This window comes from Oncorhynchus nerka, linkage group LG20 (genome assembly GCF_034236695.1).
Source record: "Oncorhynchus nerka isolate Pitt River linkage group LG20, Oner_Uvic_2.0, whole genome shotgun sequence".
NCBI lineage: Eukaryota > Metazoa > Chordata > Actinopteri > Salmoniformes > Salmonidae > Oncorhynchus > Oncorhynchus nerka.
This window is the reverse complement of record NC_088415.1, coordinates 27,766,809-27,792,177: the sequence shown is the minus strand read 5'-3', so window position 1 is coordinate 27,792,177 and position 25,369 is coordinate 27,766,809. Positions and strand designations below refer to the sequence as shown.

At 42.5% G+C, this 25,369-nt stretch overlaps 2 protein-coding genes across 2 annotated transcripts in view; both read left to right on the top strand.

Moving 5' to 3' along the window:
- Positions 1 to 1,279: 1,279 nt before the first annotated feature.
- Positions 1,280 to 5,763, top strand: LOC115102189 (rho-related GTP-binding protein RhoA-B-like). The gene is made up of 5 exons (XM_029621832.2): positions 1,280 to 1,387; positions 3,274 to 3,431; positions 4,325 to 4,445; positions 4,675 to 4,805; positions 5,005 to 5,763. The coding sequence occupies exons 2-5, from the start codon at positions 3,276 to 3,278 to the stop codon at positions 5,176 to 5,178; spliced, it is 582 nt and encodes a 193-aa protein (XP_029477692.1). The 5' UTR covers positions 1,280 to 1,387; positions 3,274 to 3,275; the 3' UTR covers positions 5,179 to 5,763.
- Positions 5,764 to 22,045: 16,282 nt separating this feature from the next.
- The window catches only part of LOC115102187 (semaphorin-3ab-like), a 37,713-nt gene continuing 34,389 nt past the window's right edge, over positions 22,046 to 25,369 (top strand). The window contains exon 1 of the mRNA XM_029621828.2: positions 22,046 to 22,467. Within this exon, the coding sequence (XP_029477688.2) occupies positions 22,368 to 22,467 (100 nt within the window). The 5' untranslated portion in view covers positions 22,046 to 22,367. The remainder of the gene's footprint in view (positions 22,468 to 25,369) is intronic.

Sequence of the window (25,369 nt, the reverse complement as noted above, 5' to 3'; positions counted from 1 at the left end):
ACTTAGATTGGAATGCCTAATAGAAATAAGCTATTTATCTAGCTTGACTTATTTGTGAAAAGGGTAGCTCAAATTCAAACGATTACCAGTCTACATTAAATCATGTTTTTACCAAGACACATAACAGTTAACATAAATCAACATGAGTGTACTGTATTTTATATTACATTTAAAAAATGCTTATCCAGACTTTTTTAAATGGGTGTTACCTATATTTTAGATGACGATTCAGGCTTTCCAGAATGTAATTGGACTTAAATTTGCATATATAATGAATGACAAGGGTTCATATTTTAAATTATATTTAAAAGTGATTAGTAATTTAAACAGTTGTTGTGTAATGCCAGAGACCAGTAACACTTAAAACTAGGAACAATAACACCAGTGACAAATCTGTAGACAAGATGGCATAGCTAAAATGGAGGCCACAGTCGCTCAAACCACACTTCTTAAATTCAAAATAAATCACTTAATCATGTGTTTTGATCAATTATTTTAAAACAATGTCCTTTCCCTTACTATAAACTTTGTAACACCAGTGACACATCTTAAGGCCTCACATCAAATGAATCATCCAATTGCTAACGTGCTTTTCAAAACAGACCTGGCTCCATTGAACCTTTGACCCAGGAAGAACTTGCCAAACAGAGTGCTTTTCAAAACAGCTCTGGCTCCAATGAACCTTTGACCCAGGAAAAAGTTGCCAAATGGTTGAATCTTTTCAAAGTGGTGCATTTTATAAACGGTAACACCCCTCAGTGGTAACACCAGTGACATGGAATTGAGGGACAGCTATTCACAAAATGATTTTGAATAATGAGTTGATATTTATATATATTTGTTTTTAAGTAGGTCACAACATAAAGCTTATACTTTCTTTTGCTTTATGACATTTAAAGTGGCAGAAAAAAAACACTTTCAAAAAATCAAAATATGTCACTAAACATCGACTCTAAAATATATACAAAACATGGTTTGTAATTTTACTGTCTTACATATGTTTTATTAACAATATACTTTGTCATTATCTGACACTTTTAACTGTTTTTCCTGGTGGTTATGGCTGGGACAGCAAAGCCACCATTTTCGTAGAACGACCCAATGCGAAGGAAGGAAGCATAATCTGTCCACTTCTTGGGTCCTTTCTAACATTTATTTTGTGTGGAAAAAGTTTTGGAATGCAACTATTATTGAAAAACCAAATCAAAACGGTTTGGATGCTCATCGAAACCGAGTGACGTGCACGCGCAGGCGTGGCTCACGCTCGTCCCCGCCACCCCTCCCCCTCGCGTGCACACGCAAAGTAATTCAACATTGTATCGAAACGAGGGTAAACGGCGAAGCAAGACAGCCCTGGGAAAACGACTGCAAGCCATCTAAACAACAGGTACAACTACTTTTGAAACACTTTTATCGAAATATGACAACATTGGTGGAGTGTAATGGTAGGATAAATTGTTAGAAAGTGGTCCGACCGTACATCGTCGTCGGTCTCGCATTTCGAAACGAGCCCGAGAGGACGACCTCAATAGTAGTAACGTTATACCGCGTCCGCACTGACTCAAGCTACTGGCTAGCTAGCAGCAGTAACCGTTGGAAAAGGATCTCCATTGTTTTTATCCTTCAAAAGAAATTGCCAGAACACTAGCTATGCTAGAAACCTACCGTATCCCCACAAGTTAACTTTCTTAGGTAGTTAACGTATGCAGAAGCAAGTCAGTATTTGGAACCAACCGGCGTGTTAGTTTGTTGCTGTTATCTAAAGCAAGTTAGCCAACAACTAACGTTATCGGTTAGCCACCATCATCAACGGTGCCCCCATAATTCTGACCAGTTGGCTAGCTTGCTACGTTAGCTAACTGTGTTTTTGTCAAGTAGCTAACGCTACTGTAGCGTCATAGTAGTGAAGTTACGGTTATTATTTTTTTTACTATAACGTGTAATCCTGTAAACAAAGGTTATACAGTACTCTTCTCGCTACCTAACTATAACAAACAAAACTTTGACTCTAATTGGGTGGCTTAGTTTGGCCCGGCCATAGATTTCAAGTATCCGTCTCTTTATTTTAGGTAACGTTGGTTAACTAGCTAGACAAGTTGCGGTCTAGGGTTGACCATTTTAATTTCACTTCAGATGGACCAGACACTGTTTTTCTGGTAGAGAGCTAGCGAAGTGAGTTTGTTGTGAATGGGGCCGCCCTTATACTGCGGACAACAGCCATCTGTTGATGCTTTGACGCCATCTTACCTAAATATTTGAATGATCCACCCTATGGGCAAAAATGCACCTAGTTACAGTAGCTTTAATGCCCGTCTATCCTAAGCAGTATTATAGTAGTAATTAATGTAATGTCAGCCAAGAAACTAAAAGCTGCTTTCCGTGCACCACTGTCTGATTTTGTCCTGTATGTGACTGCTTCAGATAACCCATTTTATGTGGCGTTTGACTAATGGGGACATCACATTAATGATTACTAGGATACAGCTTTGGCACGTACTTCACTTCTACAATCACATGATGTCCACAGGATCAGTGTGCTGGTAGTCAAATAACCAGTCGAATGTATCATGGTTATACATGGCAATACTAGCTAAATGTTGTCAAGACCTATTCTGGAAGTAGTCTAAACATAAGAGTTGGGGACTGTACATCAGAGTTGGTGCGTTTGGTCACACATGTCCCTCAGTCTAAAAATACATGGGGCATGTTTTCCACCTTGAATGCACCATTCATTGTCGGTCCTGACTTGTGATCCTAACATTCAGCAACTAGTTTAACGTGAGCAGCAATACGATCATTGAATGGATGGGCTGATTCTCTTTCCCTCTTTGCTGTCAATTTCCTTGCACACACATTTACCTGAGGAAACTTACTCAACAGTTATTAGTGTAGATTTCCAGCGTCATGTGTAGAACATATACCATACCTGCAGTTTGTTCTGGATCATGCCAGTTTTGATAGAGCCTGGTTAACATTGGTTGTTGATGTCTTCTAAGACATGGATGGATAGGACCAGCTGGTTAAAGTTCAAAGTAAATTATCCCTTTAACCGCAGGTGTTGAAGGCAAGTGTGTTTCCCCCAATGAGCCCCACTGGGAGAAATCGTTCAAGGATACAAGTGTGACTTAGCTTTGCGAATCTTCACAATTGTGTTGTGTCCAGTCAATCCACTACATTGATCCTATTTGAGACCACAGCAGTTATAAAACCTGTTTAATATAAGGCTGTTGGCTTGCTTGTGTTTCTTCATGCATTTTATTTCTCTCTTCTCAGGCATGGCAGCGATTCGTAAGAAGCTGGTGATTGTGGGAGATGGTGCTTGTGGGAAGACCTGTCTGTTGATAGTGTTCAGTAAAGACCAGTTTCCTGAGGTCTACGTACCCACTGTCTTTGAGAACTATGTGGCTGACATTGAGGTGGACAGCAAACAGGTAATGAATACAGACTCAACAACATACTTTTTTTATTTCTCAGTTGAAGGTGTAAACAAGGTTAGGTGAATTACGTAGCCCTAATTGCTAGCTGGTTTTCAAGGTCGCTTCACTGTGTTTAATAGTGCTGGTCTTGGCTATCATGTTATCGGCTCGTTGAGATTGGGCTACATTTATCTGTAGCTATAGGGGCAGATGGGTATAATGGTATGGCACATGTTTGTTCAGTTAACCAGGTATAGAAACATATTAGGTGCAGCATATGCTTCTGAATGATGTAAGGAATATTTATTCTAAAGTTGTATTTTAAGACCCTATGGCACTTCATTATATTGCGGCCTGTGTGAGCTATAATCCCAAGTGTCCTGGCCTCAATGTGGCTCGGCTATAAATCTGGGACATCTAGATTTGATATGCTGAATGAATTCTGCTTACGTCATGTCATACTTGTAGAAGTGTCTTGCTCTAATTTGCTTTCCCCATTTAACAACCGAGAAGGGCAAGTAGCTTTCTATTAATCCTTTAGTGTGTCACACCGATGAATGTCTTCAAGAAATGTCCAGTTATTCATTTTCAAAGAGTGGCTCTTATCAGAGATGTGATTTTTCCCGATTTGCTGGGAGTTTGTTTTTCTGACATTGTCCTCTTTTCATTCCTCGTCGAAGTTGGCCTACACCTAAAAGTAATATCCAATTATCCTGATTTCCTGTGTGTTCATGAAAGTCTGTGGTAGGCAGATGTCATTAACTGTACAATGTACATTTTACTGAATCAATGTGTCCATTGCCAGAGGTTTGCTGATTAACCCAGTCACCAGAACAGCTGACATACACTTGCCACTTCAAGCATATCTGTATGAGGGTTAACATTAGTTGTTGTCTACTCTGTACTAGGTGGAGCTGGCTCTGTGGGATACAGCTGGCCAAGAGGACTACGACAGGCTTCGCCCCCTCTCCTACCCCGACACTGACGTCATCCTCATGTGCTTCTCCATTGACAGCCCAGACAGCTTGGGTGAGCTTACACACTCACTCTCTTGCTGTCATCCGCAAAAGGTTTCCTTTTATAGGTGGGTTGTTCAGCCCATTCTGACTAGTGAAGTACTCACTCGCACATCCAATACGCATAGGACAGCAATAGCTCTTCTACACCTCCTTCCTCCGGTACACTACCCCATATCTTCCCAAATGTACTGAGTGTTGGTGTGTGCTTGTCTGACCCTTGACCCTTTGATTCCGTACAGAGAACATTCCAGAGAAGTGGACTCCAGAGGTCAAACACTTCTGTCCAAACGTTCCCATCATCCTCGTAGGCAATAAGAAGGACCTGCGCAACGATGAACACACACGCCGGGAGCTGGCCAAGATGAAACAGGTACGTAGAAATGACAGGTACATTTTTTACCTCCCTCTACAAACTCGTGGGATTATAAACAAACTGGGATGAGAGAAAAAATGACCACGTTGGCTACAAAGCTTTCGGGAAAACTCACCCTAAACTATCTGTCACTCTTTCCGCATGATATGGTCAGTGCTTTTTGGATGTCCTGACAGTGCCTCTTAACTCTCTGTAGGAGCCAGTGAAGCCAGAGGAGGCCCGTGACATGGCCAACCGGATCGGAGCGTTCGGCTATATGGAGTGCTCGGCCAAGACGAAGGATGGCGTGCGGGAGGTGTTTGAGATGGCCACCAGGGCGGCACTACAGGCCCGGCGAGGAAAGAAAAGCAATAAATGTCTCCTTCTGTAGACTGCATGACAGGACTCAGTCCCTGTACCAGGGGCTCTGGCAAGTGTGTGGATGGACAAAGGGGGTTGGATAAGCACCCGTTTACATCTCACCAACCCCCGACCCCCTCACACTTGCCGACTGACCGTTGGAGCTTGTCCTTGCTTTGGGAGATTATCTTAGAACATATAATTTTTTTTGTTGATGTTTGGTTTTTACTCATCTTATTTTTTTAAGTCATGGTAAACATTTATCAGTATTTAAATTTCACCTGCCAAATGCTGTTGTTGGGGCAGTCGTGAGAAGGGCTGGCCTCTGGACTGCCAGTCAAGTGCTCTGTCTGCCTGGACTCTGGGCTGGCTGCCGTTTCTTTGTTTGGAACACACAGGGCTGAACTCCTTTAAGTCTCTTATGTACAAATCATTTTAGTTTTTGGATGTGAAACCGTAAAGTAAGTGTTGAAATGAATAAACAGGAAAACATGTTGTATGCAAATCTGTAAATATAAGATGTGGGTATATTCATATGTATACACATACATGACTGGAACTGTATTTGTAAACTAGCCTTGGTTACATTGTGTAATAAATTACTTTCTATAACACATTTCCTTTTTTGTTGTGGGAATTGAAGGGCTACAATTTGCTTTGTCGTGCAAGGATGCTTTTCAGAGATGTTACGGTCCAGTGCAGCTGTTGTCTATATATCAAATCATTTCAAAAGTACCTTTAGTGATTGTTCTCAATGAAAATAGTCAAAAAGAAACAGTTTCTTAGCAAAGGGTAGTTTCTCAAGCAATCATTTTCATTGGACTGTCGGAGTGATCTGAGTGGGGAGGGGGAAATTAGCTGTTATTGGCATAGAGTTTTGGAACTTACTGGTCTAACAAATGTTTTGCATGCTGATGTCACCATGGAAGACTAAGTCAATGGGCGTGTTTGAGTGGATCATTTGGTCAATTCGGTGATCATTGTTGGTCACTGCCTTTCAAAGTGTTGCATTATGGGGATAAAAATTGTCCAGCCTGCATGTTGAACTTAGCACAAAGCATGTGATCAAAGGTAATGACGTTTTGACTGCACATCTCTGCAGTTGCTCTTCAACTTCCTCCTGCAGCCAACACCTGCATTTGTGGGAGGCTCTATTGTCAACCAATCATTGGGGTGTTTTTGTTTGACACACCTGAACGTGACTGAAACAGGAACTTGGCTGCAATTCATGTATTCAGTGAATATGTTAAAACGAAGGTGATATGAGGCTCGTTCTCTAACTAATTGATTGTACAATGTACACTTGTCAGTTTGTGAGTGTGTGATATGGGGATTGGAGACATGTTAATTTTGACATAAAGAAAAACCGTGCGTGCTTTTTTGAGCCGTGCTTTTGGAAAACCACATCGGTGTCTGACTCTCGGCTGTCGCAGACTGCACCTCCCCCGACTTCACTCCTCGACTTTGGTCTACAGTCTGTTGCTTTCGGTTTACCACTCGAACAAGCCCAAAGGGTGCATTCGACATTGCAGCCGACTTTAAAGGAGTGTCCAGACAGACTGCTCTACAAATCACTTGGTATCCTATATAATTACTCAATATTATCAGTCGGTCACAATTTACCAATGATACATCACGGTTTCGATGCTCTCGAACACGACCCTTTCCACTAAAACAGGCTGAAATTTCAGGCAGTCTTTTCAAACAGCTCTTACAATAAAAGGGCATTATAATTTTTCACCATTTCACGGTGTTATTCCAACCTCAGTGTGGAAATATAAAACAGGAAAATCTATTTTTTACCTTTAAAGTTACTGTCCAGTTCATATTCTGTTAACTCATACCCAAATAATGTTGTTGCCTCGTGGCCAAAGCATAAATTGGAGAAAAACACATATCCCAAACAGACCGTTTAAAAAATGCTTGCTGTTTCCTCATATAACATGGTGTCATTGGCTGAGCTAGCCAGTCAGTGGTCTACTCTTATGAATATTTTATGCCCAGACCATTCCAACACAGAAAAGCTGCCTTTTAACATACTTAATTACTGTTTTCTTTGGAAGGAAAACTATTTCACTCATATTGTAAATAATTAAAGGTCATACTTTATAGAAATCTGGAAACACTAGACAGTTTCTTTAAAGGTTGAGAACCACCTACAAGTGCTGAAGGAAAGTGTCACCTGACAATCAATTAATCACACAATTTATTTTACAAAGACCTTTTTAAATCAGCAGATGTTACAAAATGCTTTACAGATACAGTGAGCTACAAAAGTATTGGAACAGTTCAAATGTTAATGTTGTTTTGGTACTCCCGCAAACAACATTCACAACGTATTCACACACCTTCCCTTTTTCCACATTTTGTTGTGTTACAGCCTTAATCTAAAATGGATTAAATAAAAGCATTTCCTCGTCAATCTACAAACAATACCCCTTAATGACAAAACAAAAACAGTTTTTTTGAAATTTTTGCAAATGTATTAATTATAAAAAACAGAAGTACCTTATTTACATAACTATTCAGACCCTTTGCTATGAGACTCGAAATTGAGCTCAGGTGCATCCTGTTTCCATTGATCATCCTTGAGATGTTTCTACAACTTGATTGGAGTCCACCTGTGGTAAATTCAATTGATTGGACATGATTTGGAAAGGCACACACCTGTCTAGATAAGGTTTCACAGTTGACAGATCATGTCAGAGCAAAAACCAAGCCATGAGGTCGAAGGAATTGTCCGTAGAGCTCAGAGAAAGGATTGTGTCAAGGCACAGATCTGGGGAAGGGTACTAAAAAATGTCTGCATCATTGAAGGTCCCAAAGAACACGTTGGGGGAAAAGGGCCTTGGTCAGGGAAGTGACCAAGAACCAGATGGTCACTCTGACAGAGCTCCAGAGTTCCTCTGTGGAGATGGGAGAACCTTCCAGAAGGACAATCAGCTCTGCAGCATTCCACCAATCAGGCCTTTATGGTGGCCAGACGGAAGCCACTCCTTACTAAAAGGCACATAACAGCCTGCTTGGAGTTTGCCAAAAGGCACCTAAAGGACTATCAGACCATGAGAAACAAGATTCTCTGGTCTGATGAAACCAAGATTGAACTATGGCCTAAATTCCAAGCGTCAAGTCTGGAGGAAACCTGGCACCATCCCTACGGTGAAGCATGATGGTGGCGGCATCATGCTGTGGGGATGTTTTTCAGCGTCAGGGACTGGGAGACTAGTCAGGATTGAGGGAAAGATGAACAGAACAATTTACAGAGAGGACCTTGATGAAAACCTGCTGCAGAGCACTCAGGACCTCAGACTGGGGCGAAGGTTCACCTTCCAACATGACAACGACCCTAAGCACACAGCCAAGACTACACAGGAGGGGCTTCGTGACAAGTCTCAATGTCCTTGAGTGGCCCAGCCAGAGCCCAGACTTGAACCAGATCAAACATCTCTGGAGAAACCTGAAAATAGCTCTGTAGTGACACTCCCCATCCAACCTGAAAGAGCTTGAGAGGATCTCCAGAGAAGAATGGGAGGAGTACGGGTACAACAAAGCTGGGACCCAGTGTCTCTTGACCCCTCCTGTCTCAGCCTCCAGTATTTATGCTGCAGTAGTTTATGTGCCGGGGGGCTAGGGTCAGTTTGTTATACCTGGAGTACTTCTCCTGTCCTATCCGGTGTCCTGTGTGAATTTAAGTATGCCCTCTCTAATTCTCTCTTTCTCTCTCTCGGAGGACCTGAGCCCTAGGACCATGCCTCAGGACTACCTGACATGATGACTCCTTGCTGTCCCCAGTCCACCTGGCCGTGCTGCTGCTCCAGTTTCAACTGTTCTGCTTGTGATTATTATTATTTGACCATGCTGGTCATTTATGAACCTTTGAACATCTTGGCCATGTTCTGTTATAATCTCCACCCGGCACAGCCAGAAGAGGACTGGCCACCCCACATAGCCTGGTTCCTCTCTAGGTTTCTTCCTAGGTTTTGGCCTTTCTAGGGAGTTTTTCCTAGCCACCGTGCTTCTACACCTGCATTGCTTGCTGTTTGGGGTTTTAGGCTGGGTTTTTGTACAGCACTTTGAGATATCAGCTGATGTACGAAGGGCTATATAAATAAATGTGATTTGATTTGAGAGACTGAAAAACATCTTGTATCTCAAGGCCGTCAGACTGTTAAACAGCCATCACTAACAGAGAGGCTGCTACCTACATACAGACTCAAATCAAATGCCACTTTAATAAATTGGTCACTAGTCACTTTAAATAATGCCACTTCAAAAATGTTTACACATCTTGCATTACTCATCTCATACGTGTATACTGTATCTTATACCATCTATTGCATCTTGCCTATGCCGTTTGGTCATCGCTCATACATTTATTTATATGTACATATTTTTATTCCAACCCTTTAGATTTGTGTTTTTTAGGTAGTTGTTGTGGATTTGTTCGATTTCTTGTTTGATATTACTGCACTGTCAGAACTAGAAGCACACGCATTTCGCTACACTCACATTAACATCTGCTAACCATGTGTATGTGACTAATAACATTTGATTTGATTTGAAGAAGACTCGAGGCTGAAATTGCTGCCAAAGGTGCTTCAACAAAGTACTGAGTAAAGGGTCTGAATACTTATGTAATTGTAAAAACAAAATTGTAAATATTTCTATAAACCTGTTTTGCTTTGTCAATATGGGGTATTGTGTGTAGATTGATGAGGGAAAAAAGCAACATAACAAAATGTGGAAAAAGTCAATGGGTCTGAGTACTTTCCGAATGCATTTGGTTACATAATCATATAACACAATGACTACATCATGCTTGTGACTCTACACATTTCTTGGATGCATTTTCTGTTTGTTTTCATTGTGTTTCACATTATTTTGTGCACAATAGAAATTAATGGTACATAATGTATTGTGTCATTATGGAGTCACTTTTATTGTAAAAAAAGAATAGCATCTGTTTCTCAACAATTCTACATTAATGTGGATGCTACAATGATTAGGGATTATCCTGAATGAATCATGAATAAGGATGAGTGAGAAAGTTACAGATGCACAAATATCATACCCCCAAGGCATGCTACCTAACCTCTCATTATTAGGAGAGACCAGGGTTGGTTGTAACACTTTTCAGCTTTTCGTCAGTTTTCGTCAGTTTCTCAGAGATCATTTACGGTAGTGTATTCAAAACTTGATACAAACAACCTACACCTGTCCTTTACAAATTGGTGTGGTTATTATTTGAAGTCAGAAGTTTGCATACACTAAAGCTGACTGTGGCTTTAAACAGCTTGGAAAATTCCAGAAAATTATGTCATGGCTTTAGAATCTTCTGATAGGCTAATTGACATCACTTGAGTCAATTGGAGGTGTACCTGTGGATGTATTTCAAGGCCTACCTTCAAACTCAGTGCCTCTTTGCTTGACATCATGGGAAAATGAAAAGAAATCAGCCAAGACATCAGAAAACAAACTGTAAACCTCCACAAGTCTGGTTCATCCTTGGGAGCAATTTCCAAATGCCTGAAGGTACCACGTTGATCTGTACATACAATAGTACGCAAGTTTAAACACCATGGAACTATGCAGCCATCATACTGCGCAGGAAGGAGGCGCGTTCTGTCTCCTAGAGATGAACGTACTTTGGTGTGAAAAGTGCAAATCAATCCCAGAACCAAAAGCAAAGGACCTTGTGATGATGCTGGAGGAAACCGGTACAAAAGTATCTATATCCACATTAAAATGAGTCCTATATCGACATAACCTGAAAGGCTACTCAGCAAGGAAGAAGCCACTGCTCTAAAACCGCCATAAAAAAAACAGTCTACGGTTTGCAACTGCACATGGGGACAAAGATTGTACTTTTTGGAGAAATGTCCTCTTGTCTGATGAAACAAAAATATAATTGTTTGGCCACAATGACCGTCGTTATGTTTGGAGGAAAAAGGTAGAGGCTTGCAAGCCGAAGAACACCATCCCAACCGTGAAGCACGGGGGTGGCAGTATCATGTTATGGGGGTGCTTTGCTGCAGGAGGGACTGGTGCACTTCACAAAATAGATGGTATCATGAGAGAGGAAAATTATGTGGATATATTGAAGCAACATCTCAAGACATCAGTCAGGAAGTTAAAGCTTGGTTGCTAATGGGTCTTCCAAAGGTACAATGACCCCAACCATACTTCCAAATTTGTGGCAAAATGGCTTAAGGACAACAATGTCAAGGTATTGGAGTGGCCATCACAAAGCCCTGACCTCAATCCTATAGAAAATGTATGGGCAGAACTGAAAAAGCTGGTGCGAGCAAGGAGACCTACAAACCTGACTCAGTTACACCAGCATTGTCAGGAGGAATGGGCCAAAATTCACCCAACTTATTGTGGGAAGCTTGTGCAGGCTACCCGAAACATTTGACAGTTAAGTTAAACAATTTAAAGGCAATGCTACAAAATACTAATTGAGTGCATGTAAACTTCTGACCCACTGGGAATGTGATGAAAGAAATAAAAGCTGAAATAAATCATTGTATCCACTATTATGCTGACATTTCACATTCTTAAAATAAAGTGGTGATCCAAACTGAACTAAGTCAGTGATTTTTTTATTAGGATTAAATGTCAGGAAGTGTGAAAAACTGAGTTTAAATGTATTCAGCTAAGTTGTATGTAAACTTCCGACTTCAACTGTATATGTAAATCTGCAAATGCATGGTGTTGTCATAAATACGAGGAGTGAAGTGTTACAATTTACCCCATGTTCTGGGTTAGTTATAACAGTGCTTGGGATGAACAGAATGTAACATATTGAAAAGTGCATAAATCATGAAACTACATTGTGTTTATTGAAATAATCATAAATACAAATAATAAAGTGTTTATTATTTTACCCTCCACTAAATTATTTTGAGACCACCTGAATGTTTGTGGTGTGTCTGTTTGATGTGTGTGTGTGTGCCACATTGACTGAATGTTGACATTTTCTTAATCAGAGTTGTGTTGTGACAGTGCTGTCAAATAATCATAAATACAGACCTCCTTGGACTTGGAATTGTTAATGTGCTCCATGCACACAGTGGAGAAGTTTTCCTCGTTGGAGGGACTTGAATCTTCTGCTTCAATATGCTCTGTTTTGGCTTTTTTCTTATGCAGGACAGTTTTTTGTTGTTGTTCAGTGTGGTTTGTCTTGGCTTGCTTCTTTCCAGTTTGTTGTTGTTGTTCAGTGTGGTTTGTGTTGGCTTGCTTCTTTCCAGTTTTTTGTTGTTCAGTGTGGTTTGTCTAGGCTTGCTTCTTTCCAGTTTTTTGTTGTTCAGTGTGGTTTGTCTTGTCTTGCTTCTTTCCAGTTTTTTGTTGTTCAGTGTGGTTTGTCTTGGCTTGCTTCTTTCCAGTTTCTTTTCGGCAACTAATTGTATTTTTGTCTTCTGAGTGCTTTACTTTTTATGCTGTTCTTCCAGTGACTGCTTGGTGGATGTATCTTCCTACCTTTTGTTGTAATTTTCCTGCACCCTGGTTTTGGGAAGGGGCGTACATCAACTGGGTTGTAATCAGAACGGTAATCAGGTTTTTCCCATCACAACCTGGTATGTGGGGAGGTGTCCTGTGAAGTGGCTTGAGAGGTGGCCTGGAAGGCAGCTGGAGAGGTACCCTGGAAGGCAGCTGGAGAGGTGGCCTGGAAGGCAGCTGGAAGACAGCTGGAGAGGTGGCCTGGAAGGCTGTTGGAGAAGTGGCCTGGAAGGCAGCTGGAGAGTTGGCCTGGAAGGCTGTTGGAGAAGTGGCCTGGAAGGCAGCTGGAGAGGTGGCCTGGAAGGCTGTTGGAGAAGTGGCCTGGAAGGCAGCTGGAGAGGTGGCCTGGAAGGCTGTTGGAGAAGTGATCTGGAAGGCAGCTGGAGAGGTGGCCTGGAAGGCTGTTGGAGAAGTGATCTGGAAGGAAGCTGGAGAGGTGGCCTGGTAGGCAGCTGGAGAGGTGGCCTGGAAGGCAGTGGGCACAGTGGCCTGAGTGGTGGCTGAAGAAGTGACCTGGGAGGAAGCTGGCAAGGCCAGTGTGTCAGCTGGAGCAGGCCGATCAGTGACAAGTGAGGGTACAAAGTCACATTCCTGAAATATATCAGGGTTGTATGGCCAAATGCCAGTGTAGCTGAGCCCAGCCTGTACATTGATGGGTGTTGTGGCACCTGGAAGTGTTGTTTTGACAATGCCTGGAATGTCATATATGGTCATGGTCTTTCCGGGCTTCATCCTCATCCAGGCATCACTGGCAGAGTTCACCATTTTCTTCAATGGCCCGTACACACTCCTTTCCAGGAGCTGGAGCTTGTGTGAGTGTGGGGGGAAAGAAAGCAAGACTATACCAGAGCGCCTACAAAAATGAATGGCCCTGATTGACAGGTGTGAGTTGTGGTTGAAGGACCACCTTCCTTTCCAGGCTGACATTGGTATGTTTGGCGAAGTGTTAAAGGAAAATGAGGAAGTCATCCTCCTGCATCCAGCAAGATCCATTTCCACTTCCAACACATCCAATTGATCAATCCCATACAAAGTGGACGTGGTTTACCTTTTGCATGGGAAAACAATTGTTGGGGGGATAGAATTTCCTATTGCATTGCCACGTTTGTACTATGGTTATTCCTGTCTCGTCAATATTCCATATGTCATTCCCAGTGGCGATCTGTCATTCAGGGCAGGTTCGGCATTCCAAACAATATGTTTAATAAGTTGAGAGGTCTCCAATTTTTACTGAAATGTAATTATATCCCTGAAAGATTACCTTGGCTAGGTTTCACCAACAAGCTTTAATGTGCTGGAAAATATGTTTCCTGCACAATTTTTCCCCTCATGAAGCTCTTTTGTGGAATAATTCAGACATAACTGTAAGGAATAAGTCATTGTTCTACCCCAGCTGGCATGAGAGGAATTGTGACTTTGTTCTTGATGTTTTCGGCAACAGGGGTAATATTCTTTCATATGAACAATTTACAACATTGAATGAGTTTCCAATACTTTTCAGATAGTTTATTTCTGTGATCAAAGCCATTCCCAGTGGTCTTACTACACTAATGGAAACTCATCTTAGCTTTGGTGATGATCACTGAGCTTATCCACAACTCAGTTTGGAAGGTGTGGGTTTACTTGAGAAATATTGTGGTAACAAATACATGAAACACATTTTCCATTCATAGAACCAACATTGTCTGGAAAAAAAGCTTGGTTGATGCCTTACAAATATTGTTTACCAAGGAAGTGCACCTTAAGATTCTACATAAGATTTATCCATGTAATTCTATGTTGTCCAAACTTGTTGATTTTGATATCTGCGTTTTCTTGTGAAAAAGAAGGTGAAAATCTGACTCACTTGTTCTATGAATGTAAATCTTTTCTGATATTGAATACAATTGCACATTACAATTGCACATGAATTGACATATTTTTTACATTATTGTATATAATTGAATATATTTATTTTAATGTAATTGACATATATATATTTATTTTTTCTATTTTATGATTTTTCCTTTTTGTATGTTTTTAGTATTTTGTTTATACCTGTGTTTTGTTTTGTTAGACATGTTTTGATGTAGGGATGTAAGTTGTTGATAATTTTGGATAATTAATTAAATACATTTAAAAAAAGGAATTGCAAGTGTTACAACTATCCTGTGTTTACTACCATCCCGGGTCCCCCTACAATAACAGGGGAGGTTAGCATTGTTGCGGATAAAAGCCTGTGCGTGATGATTTAGTGCACATAAAAATAACTGTTGCTGTTAAATTCCCATGTACGGAGTAATTTGTCATTTAAAATATTTCATCGAATGTGCCCACTCTGGTATTGGCATGTGGCCTCTATCCAACAGCTCGCAGATACAGTGCGGATATAGCCTATATTATGAGATGACTATGGACAAAAGAGCGAGATTATTTTTATTTGTCAAATGTCAGCCAAGCGTCGATCATCATGTCACCAGAATAATACTGGAAAGGGACCTCAAACTCATCACACTTTCACCAACCACCCTGTGAAGTTCATCATGTATTTTATATGTAGGCTAATAAACTGCATGATTTCCGAGTCATCGTGTTCCAAGTCACCTTCAATATCATCATGGTTATTATATCAATAGTTGCACATAAAATCGTGTCCACCGCAATTGTTCGCATAATTCATTGTATCGACTTAAAAAGATCCCACTTTGTGTAGCCTATTTTATTTTGTCGATATTTCCATCAGGCCTGTCATTACATTTTATTTATCCGACATGTAGGCCACTTTACTCGCATAAAAAGGTTGGATGGACACCTGGTTATTCTACTGTTGAGACAATTCAGTCTGCTTCGAGCTTCAATATCATTCTGCTTTCAAGGATGCAACTGAAAAGTTCTGAAAATATACAACAGACAACCATTGCAGCAGAAAAATCTGACACAGTTGCTAAAAAGGAAGAAACCTCGTCACCGAGCCCCCACCCCCTTAGCGGGTCACACCACACATCTCGTAAAAGGCCGATGTATTGCACAGCTTCGCTCTTTCTTGCGCAAGGCATTAGCGGAGCGGTGACGTGGGCTAGATCTGGAAAATCCTGCGCCTCCGCCGCCTTTTCATTCTCGGACGGTTCTCCCGCAGCCTCCACCACTGAGACCAGTTTAGTAGCCCTGTGCAGTCAAACGGCGGGTTTATATACCAGGCTATTTTTAAGCCTTGACGAGTGAAACTATATTGAACCAATATGAGCTCTTCTTTCCCTGAGCCGCCCAATGAGGGAGAGAGGGGGTTTGGAGGCGGGTAACACAACGAGTATCTGTAGTGAGTGACTGGCTGGGAAGACTGAGACTGATTTTAATATCTGCGTTTAATTTCCTTCCCGAAACGACACGAATTGCCCTGATTCACCAGCGCCCAAAATTCTTGGACTCCCACAGATTAAAAACATCAAGCCCATGGTCAGGTTATCTGTCTGAACTATGTTTCTGACATTTTGTTGCTTCTGGAAAGTCAAGAAGATGGGCCATTCCCACTGCCGACTGAAGTCACCTATGTCAATCCACAAATTACTTACTCAGCCCCCCCCCCCCCCCCCCGACATACATGTACATATTACCTCGACTAACCAGTGCCCCTGCACAGTGACTCTGTACAGGTACCCGCTGTATAAAGCCTTGTTATTGTTATTTTACTGCTGTTCTTTAATTCTGACCTCCAGTGGGCCCCACTGATTTTGTTAGTCATTCTCACTCAGATATCACTAACATAAGTAATGTCAAAAGGCTTATAATTTCAGGAAATTAGCTTTAAAACGGACTAAATGTTTCTCCACACTGTGGCAAATGGGTATAATTGCAGGAAATTGACTTTAAAAAGGAAAACATTTTCTCCTCCATCAGGAGAGGAGGCCACTAAACCAAATCTCGCTTAAGGGGACACTACTTGCGATGAGAAGGCCTCTCTCTCATGATTCCATGCCTGTTCTTCCATCACTTATTCAAATTTATCAAATAAAACATCCCATTAAGCATCCTAGACAATCTCTCTCTCTCTCTCTCTCTCTCTCTCTCTCTCTCTCTCTCTCTCTCTCACACACACACACACAGCTGCCGAAGAGCGCGCACTTGAGCGTCTTTCTATGGTCCTATCATCCCTCCTTTCTGCATGTTCTTTCTATGGTCCTATCATCCCTCCTTTCTGCATGTTCTTTCTATGGTCCTATCATCCCTCCTTTCTGCATGTCCTTTCTATGGTAATATCATCCCTCCTTTCTGCATGTTCTTTCTATGGTCCTATCATCCCTCCTTTCTGCATGTTCCTTCTATGGTCCTATCATCCCTCCTTTCTGCATGTTCTTTCTATGGTCCTACCATCCCTCCTTTCTGCATGTCCTTTCTATGGTAATATCATCCCTCCTTTCTGCATGTTCTTTCTATGGTCCTATCATCCCTCCTTTCTGCATGTTCCTTCTATGGTCCTATCATCCCTCCTTTCTGCATGTTCCGTTTCCCATTCCTAGATTGTATTAGGCCTTATAACATCTGCTGCCTACAAGTGTCACCCATACCCCATTCCAAAGGGCTGTAAAATGGTGAGTAAGATAGCTCAGATATGACTTTGTGTAAAGAAGTGGCTTTGGTGTGGACTTTCTTGTCCGACCCCGACTTGTCCGTCGTCCACCGGCACAGGTGACAAGAGACCTACATGTTGATAATTAATCCTATATGCGAAAATGCTTAAAAATTAAGTTGAACACAGTACATAATTATTGTGGCGATCAGTAGGCCCAATAATGGTTTATTATCAATTAGCAGGTTATTATGGTCAGACGGCCATTGGATAGTTGTATAAATTATTTTGAACTCTCTCCAAACTGCCTCCACAGGTGAGTGATAGACAGACAGTTGATAGTGTGATCCCTTATTGTCACATAACTATTGTAGGCCTATTGGACACTGTGTTAACTAACCTCTAAACGAGCTTCAATGCCATACAACACTCCTTCTGTGGCCTCCAACTGCTCTTAAACGCTAGTAAAATCAAATGCATGCTTTTCAACCGTTCGCTGCCCGCACCCGCCCGCCCGACTAGCATCACCACCCTGGACGGTTCTGACCTAGAATATGTGGACAACTATAAATACCTAGGTGTCTGGCTAGACTGTAAACTCTCCTTCCAGACTCATATTAAACATCTCCAATCCAAAATCAAACCTAGAATCGGCTTTCTATTTCGCAACAAAGCCTCCTTCACTCACGCTGCAAAACTTACCCTAGAAAAACTGACTATCCTATCGTTCCTCGACTTCGGCGATGTCATCTACAAAATAGCTTCCAACACTCTACTCAGCAAACTGGATGCAGTTTATCACAGTGCCATCCGTTTTGTTACCAAATCACCTTATACCACCCACCACTGCGACCTGTATGCTCTAGTCGGCTGGCCCTCGCTACATATCCGTCGCCAGACCCACTGGCTCCAGGTCATCTATAAGTCTATGCTAGGTAAAGCTCCACCTTATCTCAGCTCACTGGTCACGATAACAACACCCACCCGTAGTACGCGCTCCAGCAGGTATATCTCACTGGTCACGATAACAACACCCACCCGTAGTACGCGCTCCAGCAGGTATATCTCACTGATCACGATAACAACACCCACCCGTAGTACGCGCTCCAGCAGGTATATCTCACTGGTCACGATAACAACACCCACCCGTAGTACGCGCTCCAGCAGGTATATCTCACTGGTCACGATAACAACACCCACCCGTAGTACGCGCTCCAGCAGGTATATCTCACTGGTCACGATAACAACACCCACCCGTAGTACGCGCTCCAGCAGGTATATCTAACTGATCACGATAACAACACCCACCCGTAGTACGCGCTCCAGCAGGTATATCTCACTGGTCACGATAACAACACCCACCCGTAGTACGCGCTCCAGCAGGTATATCTCACTGGTCACGATAACAACACCCACCCGTAGTACGTGCTCCAGCAGGTATATCTCACTGATCACGATAACAACACCCACCCGTAGTACGCGCTCCAGCAGGTATATCTCACTGATCATCCCCAAAGCCAACACTTTATTTGGCTGCCTTTCTTTCCTGTTCTCTGCTGCCAGTACTGGAACAAATTGCAAAAATCACTGAAGCTGAAGACTTATATTTCCCTCACCAACTTTAAACATCAGCTATCTTAGCAGCTAAACGATTGCTGCAGCTGTACATAGTCCATCTGTAAATAGCCCACCCAATCTACCTACCTCATCCCCATACTGTTTTTATGTACTTTTATGCTCTTTTGCACACCAGTATCTCTACTTGCACATCATCATCTGCTCATTTATCACTCCAGTGTTAATCTGCTAAATTGCCTAAATTGGCCTATTTATTGCCTACCTCCTCATGCCTTTTGCACATACTGAATATAGACTTTCTTTTTTCTACTGTGTCATTGACTTGTTTATTGTGTTATTGGCTTGTTTATTGTTTACTCCATGTGTAACTCTGTGTTGTTGTCTGTGTCACACTGCTTTACTTTATCTTGGCCAGGTCGCAGTTGTATTCAATCTCATGTTCAATATTCAATCGCATGCAACGAAACCAAGATAATGTACATCCTGTGCCCAGTCCCAAGACAATGTAGTTTAACCAGTTCTTTATATAGCAGTGCTTTGGATAGGGGTCGTTTTTGGGACATGACAAGCTGCAACGTTTTTATTATTTTCCAGACTTGCAGCGACGCACTTCGGTAAATTAATGTAGATGCACTTTGGCTCAAATGGTGTTGGCCACTGAGTGGTCTGAGCCACATGGGGGCGCCAAGACCCTATGATTATCAAAAGGACATTGAGTAGTCGAGACCCATAATTTGAGCAGGGAAGTGGTCTGGTGTTGAATTCTTACAAGCGTCTCCTGGCACACCAAAAGCTGAAATATACAAGGACAACAGGAGGTCAGGAAAGGGTAAAGGAGAATTAGCCTAGTGAAAGCAAAATATAACTTGTAATCTTTGGGTCACACTTAACATTACAAGTGATGAACATCCCACAGAAAACTTTGACCATGATTTAAAAAATTAAAACCGTCTTTCCTCCTTTTACTCATTCCCATGTCCTTTCAGTTCAGCTCAATATTTACCCTGGCCATTTTCAATGTTGTGATGTTGTCTCTAGAATTGGAATCTTCCTTCTCTCTCTTTTTGAACTTCTTGGCCTCTTTCTTCTGTTCCCTCTCCTCCCACTCCAGCGGTCCTCCAGCTTCTGCATCTTCTGTTCCCTCTCCTCCCACTCCAGCGGTCCTCCAGCTTCTGCCTCTTCTGTTCTCTCTCCTCCCACTCCAGCGGTCCTCCAGCTTCTGCCTCTTCTGTTCCCTCTCCTCCCACTCCAGCGGTCCTCCAGCTTCTGCCTCTTCTGTTCCCTCTCCTCCCACTCCAGCGGTCCTCCAGCTTCTGCTTCTTCGGTTCCCTCTCCTCCCACTCCAGCGGTCCTCCAGCTTCTGCCTCTTCTGTTCAGCCTTCAGCAGCTTTGCCTGGTTCCTTTGATTCTGCTCCACAAGTGTGATGTCATACGCCCCCTTGTACATCATTCTGTCATCTATGTGCTCCTCGTTGTAATAGGTTATCTTAATCCTCTTCTGGTAGCGATCTTTAACCTTTTCGTTCACCCAGCGATTCACCTTCCTTCGCTTGATGTTCCCCTTGGGCTCCGCACTTCCTTCCTCCTCTCTGAGGTCCTTCCCCTCCTCCTCGTTGACACTCTCCTCCATCTCCTCGGTCTCAGCAATGAGGCTGGAGTACTTACTGCCACTGGATTCAGCTTCTCTCTCCTCCTCCTCTCTCACTAGGTAGGGCTTTGGGTTCCTCTTCATCTGGTCAATGTAGTTCCTGCATTAGGTTTTGTAGGTCTCAGCCTTGGCCTGGTGTTCAGTGTCCTTAGCCTCCCGGAGGAGCCGCTGCTTGGCCTCTTGGATCTCTTCAAGGGGAATGATCCGTCCCACACATTTTCGCTCATCAAACTCAATGTCCAGTACCTCACATTGGGTCTCGGCTTCTGAAGCTTGATTGTGCTCTGGATCTTGGCTGGATTCGAGAGTTGGGTCATTCTGGGTCTGGAGCCAACAGTCAGGTGTGAGCTTGACCTGGGGCCTCGGCTTGTAGACAATGAGCCTAGGCACGTGCACAGGCACAGCAGGCTCCTTCTTCTTGTTCTCATTCTGTGCCTTCTCCAAATACATCTCTTCCAAGGTTTTCTCCCACCTCTGTCACCTTTCCTCTCCAACTATTCTCTCCTCCTCTTTCATCTTCTACTCCCTAAAATCAGATAAGATAAGTCAATTACTTTATTATCCCATGGGGAATTTTTGTGTGCATATCTGTGAATACATTAAAACACATCATAAATCATAGACAGGTACATATCTAAACAATTATAGCTAATAAATACAAGTCTGGTCTTGTCCAGGTTGGTAAGAGTCTCCAGCTGTCTGAGTCTGTCCAACTCCCTCAATCTATCATCCTGCTGTTTCATGGCCAAGTAGGTCTCTCCCTCAGTCATCACAACTGTCTCCCTCCTCAGTCTCTCCTGGTTCAGGGCTTTTGTCCTGATCTCAGTCTGTTTCTGTAATTCTGAGTTTTACATGCTTTATCAACCATCACGATGCTACAACTAGCTACTACTACTACGGTACAGCTGTACTAATACAACTACTGTACTACTGTATTACTACTACTACTGCTACTACTACTATTACTACTTCTCCATCTGCTTCTACATCTGCATTGCTTGCTGTTTGGGGATTTAGGCTGGGTTTCTGTATAGCACTTTGTGACATCGGCTGATGTAAAAAGCGCTTTATAAATATATTTGATTGATTGATACTACTACTACTACTACTACTACTACTACTACTCCTACTACTACTTCTACTAATACTCAGTGGTGGGAAAACTACTCAGTTGTCATACTTCAGTAAAAGTAAAGATAGCTTAATAGAATATTAAAGTCACCCAGCAAAATGCTACTTGAGTAAAAGTCTAAAAGTATCTGGTTTTAAATGTACTTAAGTAAAGTGGTAGAAAAAGTAGTTTTATCATACTTAAAAGTAAAAAAGTAAATGCTATACATCAAAGGCCAACAAAAGGACTGTTTGATGCAACGGAGTGAAAGTGACAAGAAAGCAAGAGGGGGTATAGTGAGAGCGAGAGGGGGAGAAATAAGATGAAAGGCACACCACATAGCAGTTGTCTTATTCCCATTTAAAGTAGGTTTTCCTGCAGCAGTGAAAAAGAGAGAAGGAGTGTGTGTTTGTGTATGTAATTTGGGAACTCTTCCCCCGCCTCCTCTTTGCCTATACGGAGGAGAGGAGGACTCACTGACAGAGAGAGAGAGAGAGAGAGAGAGAGAGAGAGAGAGGGAGATCAGAGGAGATGAGAAGAGTACAGTGGGAGAGGAATCAAAACTCAACAAGGGGAGAAACCCAGACATAACAGAAAAGATACAACAGAGTGAGAGACGCATAAGACCAGTTACACGAAGAGAAGAGATGAGAGGAGACACATCTGATCAGTAGCTGTTAAGCTGAAGCCAAGTGGGAGTAGTGTGTTTTGTTGAACTAGATTTATCTAGGTATCTTTCCGAGCCCACACACATATACTCGTGATTGTGTTTCCTGCACGTGCCTTCCTCGTGAAGTGTGTGTTGTGCTCAGGACTTTGAGTGTGTGTGAGTGAGAGACCATGTGGCGGTTCGTGACCCTGGTCCTCCTAGCCCATCTGGGAAGCAGTCTGACGGGGGCATGGAGAGCCTCCCAGCCTCGCCTGCAGTTCACCCACTCAGGTAAGACAGAACCCCTCTCTCTCCCATTCACACCCTGCTGTCTCTTTGTTAGTGTGCCTCACATGCTGTATTTCTGTATAGCTCTCCACTCACTGTGTTGTCTATTTGAATGGTATCATCTAGTTCCTTCTATGTCCCTATAACTGCTTCCCTCATACCATTACATAATAAAGGATCAGCTATGTTTGGAAGAGTATGACAGTTTTGTGTGAAGATTTGTGTGTTTGATTGACAAAGTGCGATTTTGTGTAAAGATGATGTGTGTCGTTGAGAGTGCAAATTTTTGCTTTAAAGAATGTGTATGATTGTATATTCATCTGTCTTTTAAAGGATTTTTGGTCTGTGCTCAGTGAGTACTGATTGATATTTGAGCTGCTCCATCTACTCATATCTGATAATGCAACAATAATAAACCCCAGTTGGGAGTGATAGTCTAATCGTAATGGTCTGTACTCACACCATTAAAACACACCCAGACATCACACAGACTCTGTGAAGTACAAATAAGAATCAGATTCAAGGCTGAAAAGGACATGGCCTAGAAAGTACAAAAGGAAATTATGCAGGGAGGAAGCTAGTATTTCAAAATACTCTCAGGCGGGAATTTTCTCATTAATTTAGTTTAGTCAGAGCTAAAGTGGCTCAACACAGAAAGAGGTTTTATTTTCTGCATTTTTGATCTGCTGTATTTCAGTGCTTCATCTGGCTGCTTTTGATGATGTGTACTGCCAGATGTGAATTGTGCTTAATACAAGGTGTTTCAAGGTGGTACTGTGGTCCTGTGCGTGAGAGGGAGAAAGAGTGTGTGTGATAAAGGAATTGCTGGGTGTCAGAAATGTGTGGGTGTGTGAATGTGTGCATCTGTGCGTCTTTGTCTGGGCGTACATGCATGCGTATTTCAATCCGATGCAGACACCGACACACAGACAGTGACTCTCAGAGGGAGTACCATGTGCTGGTCATTTCCCTCCCTACCTCCGATGTACGTCTGATAGCCTGACTGCCTTTTCCTCTGCTCTTCACGGGTCAGGGGCGCCTGATTCCAGATCAGATCCTAGAAGACCACATGTGATGGAGCTGGTTTTTAACCCCACCATGGCTGATTACCCCATCAGCTTGGCTGCCTGGTCCCTCTCTCTCCAACCCTCCTAGCCTTAATGACTAAATTATCCCAGTTATTCAGTCAAACTTCACATCAGCCAGCCAGCCAACACTGGAGTTAGACTGCCTGCCACCCCACTTATAATGACTCAATTATCCCAGTCGCTTGTAGACTCTGGGCCTGATTTCCCAAATGATAAATGACAGCTGGAGATTGGGTTTGTGCCCCCCACACACAAAAGGGGCATTTTACTGCTGCAGATTCAGTGAAATGTATAGCGGCACATACAAAAGGCTAATGAAACAATCTCAGCGGTTAAGCCATGTGAAAACCGCACACAAGCGGGTTATAATAGAGTTGGGGTTTGATGATGCTTGCCGTGTCTGGTTTCCTTTACAGTTCACCTGCTGCTCTTGTGACCTGTGATGGTGTATTATTACCCGGTACAGTGATTGGAGAGGCGGCCATGTTTGAAAGTTCATTATAATTTAGATTGATTCGCACACAACATACTGACATAGACTGGGAGTCATTTCATCATCTAGATGATGACACATTCTCCTTTCACCTGAGGGGAGAATTAGTACCCCTCTTCCTTGGTAGCACCCTTGACAACGGCAGACAGTGGTTTTGCAGCCTTGAACTAAAGGTGTGCGGTAATACTCAGACAAGGACTCAGGCAATCTGATTATGATTTATATCTATGTATTCAGAAAGGTGAAAGGGCAAGGTGTCCACTTGTGCCTGGTTGAGTTGTGAAAGAATCCAGATGTCGGGGAGTGTGTGTTTGTCCGTTTCCCAGACATCTCCAGTCCTGCCTTTCTAATTGCACAGTAATTGGTGAAGTGATAACCCCATTTCCACAGGAAATGTGCCCCGGTTTCCTCATCTCTCTAGTGGCGCACCGAACTAAGTCTTCCTCCTGGGAACTGTGAGCCAGACAACTCAGCTAAGGGGCTCCCCATGTAGAGACACAGACAGCCTAACTCAGTCACACAAACACACAGACAGACAGACAGACACTCACACCCACACACACACTTTCTCACTTACGCACAGGGGTGGGGGAGGGTGGTGTCATAAAAATAAATATCATAAATACCAATCATTGTAGTAACCCTGTGTTTATAAACGTAGATATTGACTTTAACACTTCAGCATGGTTTTGTGGCACAGTGCAGAAGGTTGAGTGTTCACAGACCACAACGGATGAGCTCACTCTCCCTAACTGTGTCATTACACTACGATCAGAGCCGGCTGCAGACAACGATCAGCTAGGGGAAATCTGATTTTCAACATTTTGATGCTATACTGTATTTATAATTATATAAAATATATGCCAGGAATTGTCCAGGTCTCTGTGCCAATGCACCACACACAACCAATAAGAAATGCATAGCTGTATACCGATTCCTTTGAGCGCTTGTAATCATGGTTTGCGTTTTCAACACCACAATCAAGTGAAGCATGTCATCTATGTGGACGACTTGGGAGAATGATGATTGGCAGCAGAATGCGCTTCAGTATCAGAAGTAAAAATACAGCCAGACTGGCCTGCTACTGTGCCCTTCTATAATCTGTTCAGAGTCGATCCACAACTGATCCAAATGGAATGAAACACTCAAATAACAGGGCTTTTGTAAGAATTGGCAACTGCTGGACTAATTATTACACGCTAGATCATCTAGATGCAGGCAAAAGTGTGCAAGGTGGTATTGAATATGTCACTGTCACCTCAACCTTTTCGACCTGTGTGCACCTACGTTGTAATCTTTCATTCAGAGGCTAGGTTGTAGCAAC

Excerpts from the sequence above, each read along its gene's own strand:
- LOC115102189 (XM_029621832.2), top strand. The coding sequence starts at position 3,276 with ATGGCAGCGATTCGTAAGAAGCTGGTGATTGTGGGAGATGGTGCTTGT. Across the intron at positions 4,446-4,674 it reads TGACAGCCCAGACAGCTTGG|AGAACATTCCAGAGAAGTGG; the intron begins GTGAGCTTACAC and ends GATTCCGTACAG. Across the intron at positions 4,806-5,004 it reads AGCTGGCCAAGATGAAACAG|GAGCCAGTGAAGCCAGAGGA; the intron begins GTACGTAGAAAT and ends AACTCTCTGTAG.